Source organism: Pyxicephalus adspersus, chromosome 9, assembly GCF_032062135.1.
Source record: "Pyxicephalus adspersus chromosome 9, UCB_Pads_2.0, whole genome shotgun sequence".
Taxonomy (NCBI): domain Eukaryota; kingdom Metazoa; phylum Chordata; class Amphibia; order Anura; family Pyxicephalidae; genus Pyxicephalus; species Pyxicephalus adspersus.
The window spans coordinates 65,296,365-65,316,710 of NC_092866.1; the positions used below are offsets into that span (position 1 = coordinate 65,296,365).

The 20,346-nt window shown below is 45.9% G+C and overlaps 1 protein-coding gene across 1 annotated transcript in view; it reads left to right on the forward strand.

Moving 5' to 3' along the window:
- Nucleotides 1-414: 414 nt before the first annotated feature.
- Nucleotides 415-20,346, forward strand: part of DENND2B (DENN domain containing 2B) — a gene marked incomplete at its 5' end in the record, with an annotated part of 32,909 nt that continues 12,977 nt past the window's right edge. Inside the window, 9 exon segments of the mRNA XM_072422350.1 lie at nt 415-1,578; nt 2,515-2,651; nt 7,233-7,375; nt 8,000-8,215; nt 9,615-9,711; nt 10,007-10,051; nt 10,950-11,134; nt 11,702-11,811; nt 12,714-12,783. Coding sequence (XP_072278451.1) covers nt 415-1,578; nt 2,515-2,651; nt 7,233-7,375; nt 8,000-8,215; nt 9,615-9,711; nt 10,007-10,051; nt 10,950-11,134; nt 11,702-11,811; nt 12,714-12,783 — 2,167 coding nt within the window.

Here is a 20,346-nt window from a genome sequence, read left to right on the forward strand (position 1 = left end):
CTTCTGAATTCCTTCTCCCAGCTACACCTGACCTGCAGCTGACCTCCATCTAAGCTTCATTGAGGTTTATGAAGGAAATCCCTTAAAAAATATACAAAGCTCCACCTAACAATGCTTAATGCTTACTCTCTGGCTTCAGCACTTTCTGTATCACTGACCACCAATGTAAGAAATATAAAAGTATCTTGCTGCAGAAGACAGAGGGCCTTATTTATTAAACTTGGAGAAGATAGATTACCATGGGCGAACCTGGGCAATCCAGCAAACCTGGAGTGGATTGAAGACATGTGTCCGCTAATAGCAATTGATTTGTGATAAACCTATTCCAGGTTTGCTGGATCTCCCAGGTTCTTCCATGATTGTCCAGGTTGTATGTTTGGGGTTGAGTGTGTAACCATTTCCTGTCCCCCGCAGGTCTCAGTCGGTGTCCCCTCCTCCGGTTTTGTCTCCAGTCTGCACCCCTTCCTATCCGCTCAGTGACAGTGAGGAATTCTTCCAGTCCAGCCAACTTCCTAGCATCGCCAGCACCAAGCTGCTGATTAAAGATTGGAGTGTGCGCAGCGCCAGTGGGCACAACCAACACCTGGGCACCCCGGACCCCTCCAACCACCTCCAGAAATCGCTCAGCGTCGTCTCCCTGGACAAACGACTTTCCGTGTTCAGAGGCCCCAAAGATGAAATCCAGGGAGTGAAGGAGACCGAAGTGATCGGCAAGTGCCAGCTGAACCGCAGCACCCTGTCCTTGGGATCCGCAGCCAATCAGCGCAACCGACCCCACAACCGATCAGCGGTGCACTCGCAGGTGCTGGACATTCGGCGCAAGATCTCAGAATGGGAGTGCAGGAGGGAGCCTTCCCCTCGGCTCAGCCTCTTCGGGGACAAAGGAGACCCGGGTGAGCGCCCCGCCAGCGAAGGATGCCCCAGCATGTTGGCGTCGCCATGCAGTGAGAAGACCTTCGATTATAAAGGATATCGGAGAATGAGCAGAACATTTTCTGACTGTTCTTACCCCGAAACGGAGGAGGAGACTTCAGAGCGTGACTCCCTGCACAGCTTTGACAGGCGCTCCAGTAGAACAGAACCCGCCAATGCCTTCGCCCGGGGCCATGCCAGGAAAGAATCCTCCGCCGTCCTTAACCGAATCCAAAAAATTGAGCAGGCCCTCAGGGCCAACCCGGGCATGGGACTTCCGCAGCTGCCTAGCAGTTGTTTCAGTGTGGATTTGGGCCGGAAGCGCTCCATAACCTCCGGTACTTTAGAGGGCGACAAACCCGAAAGCGTAAACCCGGAACAGGAAAACTTCAAAGAGAAAAATGCAAAAAACAAGCAGGGGGCAAATTCCGGGGGGGCCCCATCGGTTCCTGAGAGCCCCGTCAATGAGGTCAACCCAGTCCCCAAACCCAAACGGACATTCGAATATGAAGCCGACAAAAGCCATCGGAACAACCCGAATAATGGTCTACCTCCATCCCCGTCACCGGTCTCCCCGTCACCGGTCTCCCCGCCCCCTCTCCCATCTACACCGGCACCACCTGTCACCAGGAGGCCGAAAAAAGAGCATCGCAAACCCCAAAGCCGGTAAGTTACAATAATTGCTGCACGGGACCAAAATACGTGCATGGCCCTCTACGGTGTCACCCACCAACCAATTAGAATCTTGCAATGTCATTTTCTACCATAACTTTGAATTTGATTGGTTGCTTTGGGGCAACACAGACTCGGGTGGCTCTTTACCTGCACTTCACACTTTACAGGTGGGTGGTGTCATGTGACTGGGAAAAAAGCTCTGCCAGTTATCATGTATGCAAGTTTGTGCAACTTCCTAAATATATTTTTATGTGACATTTGTGCATTTTATTTCCCGCAGTGATATATATATATATATTTTCCCCCTTGAAGCACAATTATTTAAATCTTTGAGTGAAAAGGTCACAAATGTGTAAGAATCTGAATCTCCTCTCTTATCTGGGGTTATAAATTATTATAATAATGCAGCTTTTCTTCCAAGGGATCGCTGTGTGTGCTGTTATTCACTATTGCTAGTATTCTCTCCCTGTCAGAGAATAGATATTAGGTCATAATTTACACAAATCCATCCCTGAGAAATGCAGCTGAAAGTTTTGCTTGGCAGGGCATGGAGGAGCTTAGAACTAAGCCAAATTGAGGACACTTACAACACAGGCCCCACACTAATGAATAGGGGCCATGTTGGTTTACCATCATGTGATCATCATGACATCCATAGTGATCATAAAGGTGACACCAGGGGTTGTGAATAATTTTCCCCCAGTGTCTGACAAAGGTGTAAAGATATGCTGATCCTTGACTTAGAAATTCCCAGGAATCGGCAGTAGAATTGGGAAGTCCAAGAGCACAAAGCAGAGAAGCAGCCGGGATATAAGCTGAGTCCTCTGTTCTCTCTGATTGGCCGATTGTGTTTCATGGCCGCCGTGTCACATTATTCTCATTTGAAAGCCCTGAGCCGAGCATCACCCCTCTCCATCCTCTCTGCAGGAAATCTCTGGAGTTTGAAGATGCTTCCAGCGTCCAATCCTTGGGTTCCCCCTCTCCGGTACAAAACGGTACAGAGAAGCAGCACCGATCCGGTTCCAAAAGCACTTTAGAAGAAAACGCCTATGAGGACATCGTGGGTGAGTAACATTCACCCCATCATTTCATTGTTGTTGGGTGATTGTGTGACGCAAGCCGGGGATTCTGGGTAATAGAGGAAGGAAGGAGCTGTGTGGGCAGGATCGTGTAATACCCGGCAGGGATCTGCAAAACAGGGAGTCCCTCTCTGTCCCTCCTGCCCCCATGATTTATTCACCAACCACAAAGGGAACATTCACTACATAACTTGTTGCTGGTGTAATATTCACATGTACTTACCTAGGAAGACATACCTGGCAGGTGAGTTTATTGTATTGCCTGATTGGCTTTGTTGTTACCATGTGACCATTGTATGATCTCTAGCACTGGGTGTAGCAGAGATGCTGGGGGGCCAAACTTTACTTCTGCTGCAATCTCTCCATCAGCTATTGTGATTGTCAGGGGAATCATTTGCATATAAAAGACTTTGCCAGATCACATAAATAGTAATAATTTCAATATATTAGACATATTATTATGCAAAGTTATATACTGAGATTAGGTTGAAGTTCCTTTCATGAAGCTGAACCACAGAAAGCACCTACGTATGCCTGAAGCTATATAAGTGACCCAAATTATTATGCAGTACTGTTCAGCCAGTCTTACAGTCCAGGCTCCCTGCCATACAGCACAGCTGGTTCGGTGACCTCACTTTACTTCATTGCACTCAGCTGACTGGTTAGGTCACTAACCCTCCCCCAGCTTGTGATTGGACTATGATAAGTTTGTATAAAACGATCGCTTTGCACACAGCACCGGGCCTAGCTCTGATTGGCTCCCATTGCTGCCCCTCCCTCTTGCAGTGCAGGGTGTCATAGGAGGCTGATATGACTACAGATTCTGATATTTATGCTAGCTTGATATAATTATATAAATGTGATGTATTGTACATCTGTGCAGAGCTAACTGCAGTTCACGTTTAACTTCTGACTTATTTTTGATGGTTCTGTGATTTATATTTATCGGTTTATTAACTTCAGCTAGAGATTGTAAGCTCTTCGGGGCAGCGTCCTCCTCTTGTGTCACTGTCTTTATCTGTCTGTCATTTGCAACCCCTATTTAATGTACAACGCTGTGTAATATGTTGGTGCTATATACAGTAAATCCTGTTTATTAATAATAATTATAAGGTTTGGCCCTGGCTTCTCTGAAATCTCCGGAGCCGAGCTGGCACAGCCATAGTCACCTCTCCATATTCTCTGTACAAGGACCGCACAGAGCTCTCATCCCCCCCCATAGAGGTTAATGAGCTGGGGGCTCTCAGCTTCTATTGGTTATTGGTGAGGATTATGGATGACCCACCCTTATCTGTGTCCAAAATGAGCCAATTAAAATAAGCGTTGCCTGCGGTCAGGTTCTCTTTACCCCAGAAAACCCCTTTAGTCCCGGACTTTTCATCCCTTTGCTTTTTTTTATTGTATCATCCAGTGAACCCCCCAATACATAGGGCCCCAGAAAACGAGGGCCCCGGGGATATTGCACAGCTTTGGAAGTCTCCAGCTGTTGGTGTCAGTCCGTCGCCAAACATGGAAGTGAGAAGTCAATTACTGGTCGGTTACACGGAGAGCTCAGCGGGGAGCTTATTGGAAACACATTGTCTGGTCAGGGAGATGGGGAAATAATGGGATTTTGGCCCCCAACCAGAAGTTCTTTTTATAGAGCAGATCAAAAAAATTCACAAACTGGAGATATCGGCTCATGGACTGCAAACTAAATAACCTCTGGAAGGCACCTTCTACTCCTCTCCCAGCAGACCGGAGTGTCTAATCTCTGTCTCGCTGATATCCATCTCTCCCTCCCAAATAATCCGAATTCAGTTATTAATATTCCGTGCTCGGAGGTATTGGGCCCTTGGGGGTCATTAAAGCCCAATGAAGCACTCAAATCCACTAAATCCACATTCCAGGGGCATCAAAATAAAAGGTGAACAGAAAGCAGCCAGATAGAAAAGCCTATCCCCTGCCAGCATGCTGCAGAGAAGAACCCTTACTCTCCATGTTGAGGGAGTCGCCTATATGCAGATGTCTATAGAGTCACAGCTACGTCTGTACAGTTCTCCATTCTGCAGGATAAGCATAAGTTTTGCTGATTGCAGAGCTGTACGTCTGACACAGCAGAGGGTGTATAGGACCTCAGCAGAGTTACTGCTGTTTCAACATTAAGTTCACAGCTAAAGTCTTGGTTCTAAGCTTCAGCTCCTGTGTTTTGAGTTTCTAGTTCCACCCCTGAGGTCAGAGTTCCAAACTATACCCCCTGAGTTTTAGTTTTTAGACCCACCCTTGAGCTCTGAGTTCTAAGCTCCATCTCCTGTTACTAGATCCACCCCTGAGGTCTGAATTCTATTCTCCACCTTCTGTTTCTAGATCCACCCCTGAGGTCTGAGTTTTAAGCTCCACCTCCTGTTTTCTAAGTTTCTAAATCCACCCTTGAGGTCTGAATCCTAAGCTCCACCTCCTGTTTCTAGATCCAGCCCTGAAGTCCGAGGTCTTTACTCCACCCCCTATATTTTGAATTCCCAACACATCCCCTAGACTTCTAAGTTCTAAGCTCCACTCCTAGGTTCTAACTTCGCTCCTGCCCATTCCTAAATAATATTGTTGGTCCTTCTGGGTGATTCTGGAGAGAAGAAGCTTTATAAAACTTTTATATCAGCCAAAATCTGAAACACGATAGAACCCTCCCCCTCCCCCCCCGAAAGGGGGTAACTGAACTCCCTGGCTCCCCCTACAGACAACTCTTATTTTTGGATGAACATTAATCCTTTAAATCTCTCTGTCCCAGGTCCATTCTTGGATGGCTTTCCAGAATAAAAGCCATTAAATATTAACTAATAACATTTCTGTGCTGTGATGTCATTTTCCTCCTGAGGAGAACCCCCAGCATCATGTCTGGACTTTGCTCGTCCTGCAGCTCGTTCCCCGGTATAATACGGATCGCCCTCAGTTTTTGCATTGTGTGTCCATTGCAGCTCATTGTCTAAATCCCTGGGTCTTATCATCACACCCATCCGGAAACAATATAATATTACAGTTCCCTGAGAACATTTACAATGTACGGTATGTCTCCCCATGTGCTGTGACATCTGCAGATATTCTATGAATTACCCCTCCAATAACTGTTATTTATTGTGCAGCAATTTCTCCCTGAACAACCGCCGCTGTGATACAATCTTAGCAGTGCATTGTTTTCCACCAGTCAGACCTGACTCATAGACTTTCACAGAGGGAGAACTCTAGTATAGTAGAATGTTATAAATCAGGAAGCAGAGATGTGGATAATGATCATATCAGATATCTTGATTTACATATATCAGTATAAAAGTAATGATTAGAGCAGACAATGCTTTCTATTCCCTTCCCAGGTGCAGATGCAGCGCTGCCAGAATCGTTCGCTCGGCACAGGTCGGATAATGTCATGTTTGTGCTATGTGCGGTTTAGATCGGCGAGCTCAAACATTTAATCTATAGCATCCGGCACATCTGCGCAAATAAACAGCAATCAGGGGTCAGCGTGAGGTCAGACAGGGACCCTCCGATTCTCCTCTCCTACATATGTGAGCCTGCACAGCGCAGCGCTAATTAGAAGAGCGGTGTGCATGATGGGGCACGGGAGCTGCAAAAACCATCCCAGTGTTGAACTTTGTTCTTTAAAAGGATCATTCTCAGGTCTGTTCACCTTCAATACCCATCCTATGAGGGGTTCCCATCATCCCTGTGCAGAGTTCCCAGACCCAATCACAGGCTGGGGGAGGGACCAGACCTGTCAGTGTTACTGAACTAAAGTCGGGTCTCCTCCCCTGCCAGAGAGGACTGGAGGTCAGTTGGATGTCATATACGGGTCAATTGATCAAGCAGTCTCTTTATAAATCAGTTCAGAATTTTTCATATTTGTTCTATAATTCTAATTGATTGACCCAAAGCAATCAATATCTAGTGCAGAACAGAATGTCATATGGAAAGGTTAAAGTGTTTCTGATGATCATATAAATATCTGATCACCTATCTTGGAGGGATCCAGTAATGATCAATAGGAATCCATAGGGATCAATCACAGAACCAATAATACGGAATGATCTGTCATTGATTGCAGTGTGTCAGTACGGCTTGTATTATTAGACATGAAGTGGATTTGTATTTGGCAGTCATTGGATACCAAGGGGCCCCGTGACTCATCTCCATCTCGCAGCTCCAGAGTTGTCATCAGAAGAAACATTAGGAGAGCATTAATCTGTGGCGCAGTAACGATGTTGCTGGCTGAATGTTTATATTTTCCTGTTGTCGTGACTTCTCTGTCATATAAAACCCCTAATTGGTCAGAGTCTGGATGGTGATTTTTGGGAAGGCCGGCACCCCCTGGCAGGGAACGCTTCCCAGCTGGTGGATCTCAGGGCCGGATCTCGTGCCTTCTCTTTTGTGTGTTTTAGGGATAAAGAGAGAGAGGAGGGGGACGCTGCGCCAGACTCCAGCTGCAGAAGGGAATGACTCACTCAGGAATCTTAAAGAGATTTTGTGCCGAGCGCGCGTTCACTTTGCCTGATTCTGTTTTTCTAAAGCCGTCCGTTTTTCTCTCTCTACTAAAACAAGGCGAAACCCCCAAGGAGAACCCCTACGAGGATGTGGACCTGAAGGGGCGACACCGCAAATCCCAGCTGACGCCTGACGGCTCCGCGGACTCGGCAAACAGGATGTGGAGGACGCCAGACAGGAAGTACACCACTCCGACACAGGTGGGTGACACCCTCTCATTGACTCCGCGCGGGCAGGGCTCTGCTGAGTTATGTTGCCTTGTTTGTCTTTTATCAGCTTTGTATATATGACAAGCTTAAAATCTGATGATGTCATTCCTTAATGTTGTGTTCATGTTTCAACCTGGCCAAAAAACTAATTTTATCAACAACAAACTATAGAAGCAGATGTAAATTAAATCGCTAAAGTCTCAGATCTGCTGTTTTAAAAGTCATTTTCAGTATTTTAACATTTGCAGCTTTTATTGATGTAATCCTTGGTGATCCTGCCATGAAGGATGGTGTCCAGGCACTTGTTATAGGGTGACAACCTTCTGTCCTTGTCTCCCTATTGTGCTTCTGTGTTGTCACCATATTAGAATCATTTACAAAGCAACAAGAGCCTCGGACCTGGTGGATGTCCAGGGGCCCAATGGAGCTGGGCCCCTGCCTGTCACTTCAAGTATTTGTAGGCAGGCTGTTATGCACACTCAGGTGCTAGCAGGTTTTGTGCAAAGTGTATCAGACCCCAGGGGGTCTCTGAGCTCTGGGAATCAAAGCTTATAAAGTTTTCATGACTGGTCGTCTTTAATGCAATGGCTGACGGGTATTTTCGTTTCCTCCCAGATAACGTCGAATTCGGGTGGTCATTCCGTGCGCGTTGGGAACTCCTCCGAGAGGAAGGGGCATCGCGTAACCCGCCTGCCGAAAAGGCATAGTCACGATGACATGCTGCTGCTGGCCCAGCTGACAATCCCCCCCTCGCCCTCCAGCCTGAATGAGGATAGCCTGAGCACCGCCAGTGGGCTCCTGACCTCCCGCCGGGCCCGCAGGATCCCCAAGGTGAGAACAATGGACATGGGGGACGTTTTTGGAAATGGATCCAAGGTAGCCAATATGGGGCCAAGGATGGAAAAATCACAACATGGGCCCAGGCTGGGCTCTCTGGGAGTCCGGTGGGCGTTTGGAGGAGGTGAGGCTGTTTTGCCGTTTCCAGGGCAGAGGAGTATTTTTAGCCTGTGAACGGGCCGGGTTCCCTCCATTCACTCTTCCCTATAATAGAATTATATATAAAGCTGTAGTGTGTAGGGAGCATCTGCCAAGAGGAAGAGAAAATATTAATAGACCCTGGTAGAGCCATCTTCATTCTTCCAGAAATACACAGCCTACGAATTCTGCTCTATACAGGAAGATGGCGAGCAGAGATCATCAGACATATTGTGACCCGCTATTGTTTGGGTGGAGAAAGGGCTTGCCAAAATTTATTGCACCACCAAGGTGATCACAGGTGAGATTGTAGGGAAAATATGAAAACATACAGCCAGTGATGGCAATAAAGTTAGGGGACAGTTAGGAGAAGTATTTTGGGTTAGAGTTATGGGTAGAAGAAGGAAGGGTCAGGGGTATAATTGGGGTGAGGGGTAGAGAAGGGATTGAAGTCGGGGGTAGAAATGGAGTCCAAGTTATAATAAGGATTGGGGTCAGGGTTAGGGGTAGAGTAAGGATTAGGGTTAGGGATAGAAAAAAGAACAAAGTTTGGGGTAGAAATAGGGTCAGGAGTAGAATATAAGTGAGGGTTAGGGGTAGAAAAGAGCCATGGTTAGGGGTGGATTAGGAATCAAGGTTAGGGGCATAGTTAGGATCAGAGATGGGGTGGAATTAGGGTCAGGGTTAGGCGTAGATTGTAAGCGAGAGTTAGGGGTAGAGTAAGGATCAGAGTTAGGGGTAGAGTTAGGATTAGTGGTAGATTAGGAGTCAGGGTTAGGGGTAAAGTAAGGAATAGAAGGTTAGGAATAGAAAAAGGATCGAAGTTAGGGGTAGAAGAAGGGTCAGGGTTAGGGCTAGAATAGGAGTAAGGGTAGAGTTAGGGTGTAAGTTCTGGATGGCATTAGGGTCAGAGTTGGGGCAGTGTTAGGGTCAATGCTGAGGGTATCACTAAGGTGGGAGTTTGGGTTAGGGGCAATCTCCAGGGTTGGGATTAGGGTTGCTATGTGGGTCAGGATTGGCAATGGGATTAGAATTACTGTTGGCATTATTCTTATTCCTGGCATTACAATTAGTTGTACCATTCGGGTGTTGGCAATAATGTGCTATCCCTGGCAATTATCATGGCATTAGTCGTACTGGTCGGGTGTTGGCATTATTGTTGGGTGAATTCCCTCATCTCTCTCCATTGATATGAGATCTGATATCTGGCCAATCCCGGGAACAATTGACGATTTGATTTATTTCTCTCTTCCAGCTCGTCCAGAGGATAAATTCCATCTACAGCGCCAAGAGAGGGAAGAAAAGACTGAAAAAGCTTTCCATGTCAAACATCGAGACATCCTCACTGAGAGGTACAGGGGCCCCAAATCTTACCCCCCCCCCAATAGGCTAAAGGTTACATCTGTGTGCTGTGACTCCCCAATATATACTGCACATGTTGTTATTAGACTTTGTACTGCAGTGTAAATCTTAGTTTGTATCATGCTGGTTTCAGGGCCAAGGGGCATTCAGAAGCAGCATGAACTCCATTTCTCCTGCAGTCGCACTATTATTAATTGGTGTCTCTGCATACATAATGATCCAACATGGCTGACCCCATGCTCCATCCCTCAGCTGGCTGTAACTGATCTTCTCTTTTCTGCACAGATGACAACAGCGAGAGTGAAAGTGACTCGGACGACAGGTTCAAAGGTGAGATGCGACCGATATCTTCATCCTCAGGCTGTGACCATTCAAATATTTATATAATCTTTACAAAAAAAGGTGTATAACAGCCTCACCGACCTCTGTAGCTGCAGACACTGTGGAGCAATTCATCCTCAGAGTTCATAATAAAAGCAGTGAAGTCCTGCAAGTGAGGTCTCAGCTCTCTGTTCTCCCCTCATCCTGAACTGAGTTACCCAGTCAGTGCTGAGAGGGCAGAGCAGGGGAAACTGAAGAAGTTGGAGGAAAAAGTGGAGGGGTAAGCTGAGCCAATGAATAACTGCTGTGAGGGCGGAGCATGGAAAGTCAAGCTGCTGGAGGGCAGGGTAAGGAGGAGCTTACCTGCCGAACCCCTGCTGGAGGGCGGGGTAAGGAGGAGCTTACCTGCCGAGTCCCTGCTGGAGGGCGGGGTAAGGAGGAGCTTACTTGCCGAGTCCCTGCTGGAGGAGTCCCTGCTGGAGGGCGGGGTAAGGAGGAGCTTACTTGCCGAGTCCCTGCTGGAGGGCGGGGTAAGGAGGAGCTTACCTGCCGAGTCCCTGCTTGAGGGCGGGGTAAGGAGGCGCTTACCTGCCAAGTCCCTGCTGTAAAAGTTGGTGCTGGGGGAATTGAGTTATCATTGAATGAATTACCCCATAGTACCTGCAGCTAAGGAGGGCAGTTATGGATTGAATTAAACCTGTTTGTTCAGACCATGTAAATATTTGGGTTTCCATTGATGCAGTATTACTTTGATCTGATTTCTAACAATGACTAATTTATCATATTATTGCCCTTTTATATTTTTTAACCCATTTACCATTTTAGTAGTTGCTGTGCTTTTTTTTGTGGGGTGGTCACACTGACACTAACTTCCATACTGACTGTGTGACTTCTCATGGCCTTGCAGCTCACACGCAGCGCCTGGTCCACATCCAGTCCATGCTGAACAGAGCCCCCAGCTATCGGACCCTGGAGCTGGAGCTGATCGAGTGGCAGGAGCGTGAGCTCTTCGAGTATTTCGTGGTGGTCTCCATGAAAAAAAAACCTTCCAAGAACACCTACATACCTGAAGTGACATATCAGTTCCCCAAGGTATGGAACCAACCCCGAAACCCCACCGAGTGCTTGTATTATTGTCAGCCATTGATTTGTGTCGGAGGGTGACAACTCTGCTTCTCCTTAGATATAACAGTGAGTGAAGGTTGTCACCTTAAGACAGGAAGTGTGTCACTGGCATCCTTGAGAAAGTGAAACAATTGCACCCACTGTATTCAGAGTCTGATAGGGTTCATTATATTACCTGTTTCTTGCTTTTAGATCTACTTTAGAGCATGGTCACATGAGCAAGCATACGTCACTGTGAGCATGCTGCTTCCTAAAAGCCTTTTCCCTATAATATTGTATTACAATAAGGATGGATCTCCTGTGAGTGACATCCAGGACCTGGCTCACTTTCTAAGAGAAGCGGTGAGTGGCTATTTTCACTGACTTCACTTGCTGCATGCTTAATCCAAGTCAAGGACTCTGAAGCCAAGAATGGCCAGCGAAGAAGTATTTTCTGACAGAGCTTAGCACCCCCCCCCCCCCCCCACCTTTTGTAATACAGGTTCTCTTTAAGCCCAATGTGAAATTAAAATAACACAATTTTACCATTCACAGCTAGAGAGACCCACAAAGCAAGTGCGGGAGGCTGAGGAGCGTCTGAAGGCCATCCCCCAATTCTGCTTCCCCGATGCCCGGGACTGGACGCCCGTATCGGAGTATAACAGGTAGGTGGGCAGAGTGATCAGAGTCAGATGTCAGTGATCATCTTCCATCATCCATTACAAATATGCTCTCTGCTACTCGCCAGGAACGAATCAATCAGCAGCCAGTGAGATTGATCTGTGAACTGATAACTCGCCAATACATTGATTACATTCCAGGATATCGAATGATTGCTTTGATGAAATGCCGAATGTTTGGCCAGCTTAGGCCCTAGGGACGGGCAGTGGAAAAAGAAGTTCCTGGGTGTCTCCGGGTTGGTGGCACTTTGCCAGTCACTTGGCATGCCCAGCCACTTTGCCCATTCCTAATAAAGGAGTGTTCAGAGATTTGGCAGCACTGAACCGCTTACTACCCCCCATTCATTCCCTATGGGTGGTGAGATGGTACATGCAGTGTCATGACTGCGGGCACGGTTTCCAGACATGAAGTGGTAATGGCACCACAGCTGCACCGCCTGCCTGAACTAGCCCTGAGCGCCCTGGCAGCAACAGATCTCTCAGCTTTCTGTTTTCTTTTCCCAAGGAACCCAGAAACTTGGTGTAAGAGCCAGGCTGGCAGCATTTTCAGAAGGTTAGGAAGGGCAGGCACTAGATTTGCCTAATGACTGGTGCTCTTTATTACACCATACGTAGAGATCTCCCCCTGGCATTGGGAGATTTGCACTATTGCTGCACGAAGTATATGACGCATACTGCAGACACAACACTAAATGCCTCCATGTTTCCTAGGTTCTGCCCTCGTTTTGGGGTACCGCGCCCCCGGGAGCTTTGCTATATAGCAGGTTGGAGGGGCTTCTTAGAATCTGCAACTCCATTGGCTGCAATCCTCTGACATGTGACCCCCCCCCCAATACTTCTATCTCACTTCTGCATTGTCACATCTGCCCCTGTCTGCTCTCTTCCAGTGAGACCTTTTCCTTCATGCTGACGGGTGAAGATGGCAGCCGGAGATTCGGATATTGCCGCCGCTTACTGGTAAGTCTGATGTTTATGGGAAATTCATCACAGGGATGTCTGCTTGCTGTCCTTCAGGGGGTTGCTATAGGTTACTGCACCTCACCCTCACTTTTTGGATGTCTTTCTATGATGCTGTTTATAAATACACAATGCATGTCAAGATAACAATATCAGTGATAAGGAAAGAATTCTCTACTGTAACAGCAGTGAAATATGGAATGGTCCTCTGCAGGAGCTGCTTTCATCAGACATGTTTTTAGGTCACTTCTAAAGATTTTATATTCTTCTCATTGTAGGGGGCAGATTATGACCACCAGCAGGCTGTAGAATTATGAGCAATGAGCATGTTATTATTTGGGGAGATTTCTCCAATGGAAATACAATCACCAATAAAAACCTGAAAGATATTTCAACGCTCCATTCGAAATGCGGATAGGTTGCCGTTGTTGGTCCTTTCATGGCATTGCCCTGCATTCCTGACCTGGCCACATTCTATAGGACAGCTCTTGCACCCCATCTGATGCCCCCCCTTCCTCTCTGTTGTCGCCCCCTGCTGGTGTACTACACCCTGTTCTCTAAGAGCCGCTCAGATTTAATAACTTTGTATAAATATTATGAGAATTGTGCAATCCGCACTTAAACTGCAGCCGGCCGTCTGTGACAACAATCAGCAAGATCCAGGAGATTTACCAAGAAACATATAAAGCCGGTTGTTAGGACGAGGCGGCCGATGATGCATTATTTGTATTTTTGTCTCCTGGTGACACATTTCTGTTTAATTGTAATAGAAAATCTTCTGGTGCAGCTGGGGGTCATCTCCATCTGCGGGTGACGTGATATCGGTTCAGAAATCTCTCTGGTTCAAATCTGCACCCATCCGGGGTCACCATGGGCCTGCTGCAGCCTCACCTTATAATAGATACAGTTACAAAGTTGCACTTTGATCACTGAGGTGACTGAGGAAATGCTTCCTCTTCTTGCAACAGACTGATGACCTCATCCCAGCCCGGTCACCAGTGACACTGTTGCTGTATGTTGTGACATATCTGGCAGTTACTGACAGGTCCTCTTTATGATGCCTCACGCAATGGTTAAAGCCTGCGGTGGAGCGGCTGCACGTCCTCTGCAGCCAGAAGGTCCATCTAGTGACTTCTATTCAGTTTCTAAGTAACATCGACCTCTTTGTATCTCTCGACTCCGAAATGTTTTCCCCTTTTTCTGCCTCTTCTCAGAAAGATCTGGAACAAATTTAAAATGAATTGTAATAGAGCCGGACAATCCCGCCACAACTCATGTCCCTGGAAAGGAGAAACAATGGCCGTCTCCTGGAATCCTGCACTTGGCTTGGCCGTGCGATTATAACTCTTTGGAATGGTTTGCCAATTTACTGAGCTCCGATCTCCTGAAATCCCAAAATCCTTCCCTCAGCTTCACCATAATCTATATCTCACCCCCCTCCCTCATTCCTCAACCATTACTGGTGCTGCAGCATTCCTCACCTGCAATCCAGGTCCCCTCTAAAGGACTCAGACCGCTCCCCCTTTCCCCATATTTGGCCAATCACAGAGGGCCAACATTTTCCTGAATCCACTTCCAAAATAAATCTTTATTAAAAAAAAACAACATTTAGGCTCCACAGACCATAATGATAGAAAAGTTCCATGCATGACTGCAGACTGCCAGGTAGGTTAGATGCTAGCATGGTGCAAATCCACAGACCAATGGTCAGAGCAGACAGTCATCAGGGTCGGATGTAGTGCAGACCAACCAATCTTGAGTCCACCTTGCAGGCGGAGCAGAGACCAGCAGCAGCAAAGACAACAGACCAGTGGTCAGAATCAGCCCAGCCGTGTCTTCAATATACAGAAATATTCCAACACCTTAACAATAAGCACAAAAGTCAGAATTAGATCTCCATGCAGGGTGTGACTGTGCGGACTTACCTGCCGATCAGGTGCATGTCCAGCAGTCTATTAAGCACTCTGAAGGTAGGTGTGCACTGCAGAGACCATAGCTTCAGTGCTGAATCAAAATGAAGGCAAAGTTTTAAGGCTGATTGATACAAGAAGATATTATTAACTTGTATTTATATAGCGCCAACCTATTGTGCAGCATTGTACAAAGACCACATTAATATATATTCAATTCCTCAATGTTACCCTCTACATTCTGCCCCAAATCCAATCATCAGATCGTAATCCTAATGCGTACAATGACACAGAGATACCTTGGGGTTACAGAAATACCGGGCAGAGGTTACCCCACGGTGTGTCATTTACCCCCTAATTGGGTCACCTCGAAGGTTATGTTATCCATTCAACTTTAGGAATTTGTATATTTAGAATAAAATTTATATTGATCAAATCTTTGGGATAAAACTGATCCATCGTATACCGCCTCCTCTAAAATCTCCACTAAATATGGATATGGCTCTACCTTTAGGAAATTATATAATATATGTAACCCAGGGTAACAAAACGAATTCATATCAAATGGTGAAACTGAAGATTTTCCTCTTCACTCAGCAGGCTGCATGTGAAGCTTCTCACTGCTTTGTGACAGATAGCTGGCAGGATCATCGTTCACACATACAATGTTCCAGCAGGGAAAGAGTTAAATTTCTGCATCATTAACATGCAGATCTGTAATGAAATGTGAGTTCTGATTGTTTTCCCCAAGCTGAACTCTGATAGGGAGCGCTGGGAGCTGTGACTCAGACATCAAACTCAAACTGACTTCGTATCTACAACAAATAAAAGTTTTCTGTGGAGATATCACAAAGATCTCCGGCTGGGTCACCAATCCCAACACAAATATAGACATAAGAAATCCGGAAATATCGGCAAAAACACCTACAAGAGAGATTCATCCTCAGAATGGAGTGCAGGGGGTGGGAAAAAAAGAGGCACCAAGGGGGCAAAACTTTCACCCAAACCCTCCACCCCATTACCTCATAAACACCCCATATCCATCTACCCACCTTCCCCCTCCAGCTACTCTTCTTACTCCTCAGCCTACTCCTATTTTATTCCCTTTCACCTCATCTCACTCCTTCTCCTTTTACTTCTCCAACTAAATCTGATTTCCCTTCACCTTTCCTCATTCCTCATTCACCTTATTACATTCTTCTTTCAGCTATACTCATTCCTCATGCATCTTTTTTTATTCCTCCTTCTCTCGTTCCTTCTCTTCCTTCTCTTTTTCCTTCTCTTCTTTCATTTCTTTTCTTCTCCTATACCTTTTCTTTCTTTTTCTTCTCCTTCTCATGTTCCTCCTTTTAGTTCCACTTCACCTTCACTAATTCCTTTTTCACTTTTCCTCATTCCTCCTTTATCTGCTTTCACCCTTCTTCATTCATCTTCCCTTATTCTACTTCCTTCTCTTCCCATATTTCTTCCACCTGTTCTACGACTCCTTTTAATTTCTCATTATCTTCTCACATCCCATCTCCTCCCTTCTATTCATTCACCACCTTCTTTTACTCCTCTTTCACCTGTTGTCATTCCTCCTCAGCTTACTCTCATTCCTTTCCAATTTTTCTGATTCCTCCTCCACCTGTTTCACTCTTACACCATCATTTTCATTCATCCTCCGTCTCTTCTTTTTCTTTCTTTACTTTCTCTCTTATTCTTTCATCTTCCTTTCACCTCCTCCCATTCCTTCATATATTTTGTTACTTTCTCCACCTTCTTTCTTTCTATCACCTTCCCCGTCTTCCTTTATTCCTCATCCACCTTATCTTATTCTTCTTTCAGCTATACTCATTCCTCATGCACCTGCTTTTACTCCTTCTTCTTTCATTCCTTTTCCATCTTCTTGCATTCCTCCTTCTTCTTGTTCTCTTACCCCCCTCCTTCTGTTTGCATTCCTTCTTCTCTCACCCCATTTTCTTTTTTTTTTCCATTTCTTTTTCCTCTTTCCTTAATCCTCCTCCTATTCCTCATTCACTTCCTTTTTTTCCACTCCTTTTTCACTTTCTCTCATGTATTTGCTTTCATTCCTCTTCTTTTATTTTCCCTGCAACTTTATTCCACCGCCACCTCTATTCCTTTCTCTTCCACCTGTTTACTCCGAACCTTCTCTACTATTTCTTCTCAGGCTTCTCCCATTTCATCTCCTTCTTTCATTTCTCCTCGATCATCTTCTCCTATTCAGTCACTGCCTTCTTTTATTCCTCTTTCACCTATTGTCATTCCTCCTCAATTTCTGCGTATTACTTCCTCATCTTCTCTCATTCTTTTCCTATATTCCTGTTTCCTATTCCATCCTCTCTCTCTCGCTCCTTCTCCACTTCTCTGTTATTCCATCATATTCATTCCTCGTCCACCTCTTCTCATTCTCTCAACTCCCTTTACCTCCTCTCATTCCTTCTGCACCTGTTTTGTTACTTTCTCCACCTTCTCTCTTTCCATCACCCCCCCTTCATTCCTTATCCACCTTATCTTATTCTTCTTCCAGCTCTAATCATTCCTCATGCACCTGCTTTTACTTCTTCTCCTTCTCCTATCCCTTTTCACTACTTTTCCTTCTCTCATTCCTCTTCTACCTCCCTTTAGTTCCACTTCACCTTCTCTAATTCCTTTTTTCACTTTTTCCCATTCCTCCTTTATCTGCTTTCACTCTTCATTCTTCTCTCATATCTCCTGCAACCTTATTCCACCTCTCCTCATTTCTCCCCCCCCTGCTTTCAGTTTTCTCCGTTGCATCTTCACCCTTCTTTTATTTCTCCTCGGTCATCCCTCATTCAAGCCCTTCCCTTCTTTTATTTATTCACCCCCTTCTTTTTTCCTTTTTCACCTGTCGTCATTCTTCCTCATCTGCTCACCTTCCTCCTGCACCCTTCATTCCTTTTCCACCGTTTCTGATTCTTCCTCCACCTTCTCTCTTATTCCCTCTTCTTGTTTCTTCACCACCTTCTTCTTTTATTCCTCCTCCATCTTTTTTATTTCTCCACTTTCTCTCATTCTCTCATTTCCCTTTCACATCCTCCTATTTTGCTTCTTTTTCCACCTCTTCTCTTTCACCCTCCCTCATTCCTCCTGCACCTCCTTTCATCCACCTCCTCTTCCTCAGCCTCCTCTCGGTCTCATTTTTCCCCTTGATACTTTATAGAATATTTATGACACGGGTCATGTCTGCCTTGTTGGAGGAGGTTAAACCTCTAATCCTCCCGTCATACCATTCCCGGTGTCTCTTACAGTGACCTCAATGTGAACAACGTACTACATGAATCTTGTAAATTCACACAAGGTGAATGTATCTCCTCCAAATCTCTTCTCCTCAAGAGACAAATAAATCATCTTAGCTCATCCTTCCATAAATCTCCTCATTACTCCTCGTTTTCTGGACACTTTCCAGTTCCATGACACCCTGCTTGTGCTGTCCAAAACCGAACTGCAGATTCCACATGACGACTTGTAAATGTTACCGAGTTCTGTTCAGTGGTTAAAGTAAAGGAAACCCGCAAAAAATCTTTCATATTCTAATGTCACTTTAAATGTCATTTTTATTCTTTGTAAATCTTCAGACTTTATTTAAATAATCCCGGGTGATCCTGCCATGAATGTTTTGTTCTGCTTCTTCCTGTTATAGGGTGACAACACTCTGCCCCCATCTCCCAATTGTGTTTCTCTGTTGTCACCCTGTCACATTCATTCCTAATGGAGACCACACAGAAGCTTCTCCATTAATACGACGTAAGTGCTTGTAGACCGGAAGTGGCTGGAAGAAGATTGAGGGGGAAATAAGGATAAATTTGGGACAAATGATGGTTTCTGATACTCCGAGCACAGACAGCTCCCACAAAATGTTTTCCAGTTCTGCATCTGCTTGAAGATTTCCTTTAGACGCTGTGCAGTGAAATCGTTTTCATTCCACAGAAAGTCCTGCACCGACCTTGCTGAGTCCAGATGTTTCCGAGACGCCTTCGCCAGTTTTGTGTTTTGCCGGGAAATTTCCAGGTTCTGATTTTTTTTACTGAATCATACGAGATACAAAGCCGGCCCCTGGGAAATGTCACCCCGACCGATTGCAGAAAAAATAAAATCACATTTCATAATTTTTGTTTTCAAGACTTTTTTTTTTTTTTAATTAAATCTGCACCTTGAAAATATTCCCTGGTGATCCTGCCAGAGTGACCAGCAGAAAGTTGCAATGTTAGATTGTAAGCTCTTTTGGTTGGGGTCCTCTCCTCCTCCTGTGTCATTGTCTATCATTTGCTATCCTTATCTATTGTACAACGCTGCGGAATATGTTGGCGCTATATAAATACAGTTTAATAATATTAATCAGGCTTGCAGTGGGCGTTCCTTCTATGTCACATGATAGGAATGCAGAGAAGGGGAGGATCTTGTTGCATCACTAAGATGGTGACACCAGCGGCTCACACAGGTGCCATAGAGATGCCAATGAAAATCTATGATTCCGTCCGTCCATTAGATAATCCTTTATTCAAAGACTGGCCAATGATGAAATCTATAAGATATATTATCTTTCATCTCCATGTGTGGGTACAGTTGCCAATGATCGGGCACAGAGCCGCACATGGGCACTGCCGGTCAGTTGATGATTCCGCAATGTCTTTATGATCTGATCTGTAATCAGTGCTGTGATCTGGTGATCTCTGCGAATGATTGGATTGTATGTGTGGAAGCTCATTCATTGTGAACCAATTAGCAATTAGTAAATGGCAGCAGGGTGGCATCACCCTAGGTGGCCATGGCTGGGGGGGCAATAGATGAATCTGTTAATCCCAGGCCCCAATGTGGGGGGATCAGCAGCAAAGTACCCGGTGCCCCCTTCTATTTCCGGGAATTGCGCTCAGAGCGATCCTGCAGGACGGCCGCCAGTTTCCACTCTCACTTGCTGCACGTAAATCGTCCTTTAGGAGAGATATTTCATAGTGCGAATTCCTTGTCTGAGCTCCGGGCAGAGAGTTCCTGGACGCCTTTGTGACCCAGGATTTCAATGCTTTTACTGGCATCCAGCTGCACAGCCGCCGCCAACATCTCTGGCCCGCTGCAGGCATTCCTTCATATCTGACACAATGGAGGAGAACCAAAATCCAACATATTTGATTTAATCGCCATGACCGGCGTCTCTTCAACCAAATATGGGCAAAAAAAAGAGATTAACCCCTCGCTGAGATGGGATGATGATTGGGATGTTAACAGGAGAGATTCATCTCATCTGCAGGCATCTGTCACCATGGCACAACGCACCCCAGGGGAAAGTGTGCAGGGGCATCAGGGTGGCATTGGGGGTAGCTGGCGCTCACAGTGGGCCCCTGTGGATAATTGGCAATTGGGGCCCCTATGTGTGGTGAGCAGCAAAGCAAAACCTTTCTAACTGAGAGAGGAAAACAATTGGCAGCACAGGGATTTCTAAGAGAATTTATTCACCTGCCACAGACTGGGGGGTGGGGGGTATACAGTGCCAAGGGGTGGAGAGCTGGGCAGCACGACCCGGACTCTGAGCCAGACACTGACTGTACAGAGACTGATGGGACTGGCTCAGTGTTCTCTGTACAGCACTATGGTATATGTCAGAGCTATATAAATGTATAATAATAGTGTGTGACTG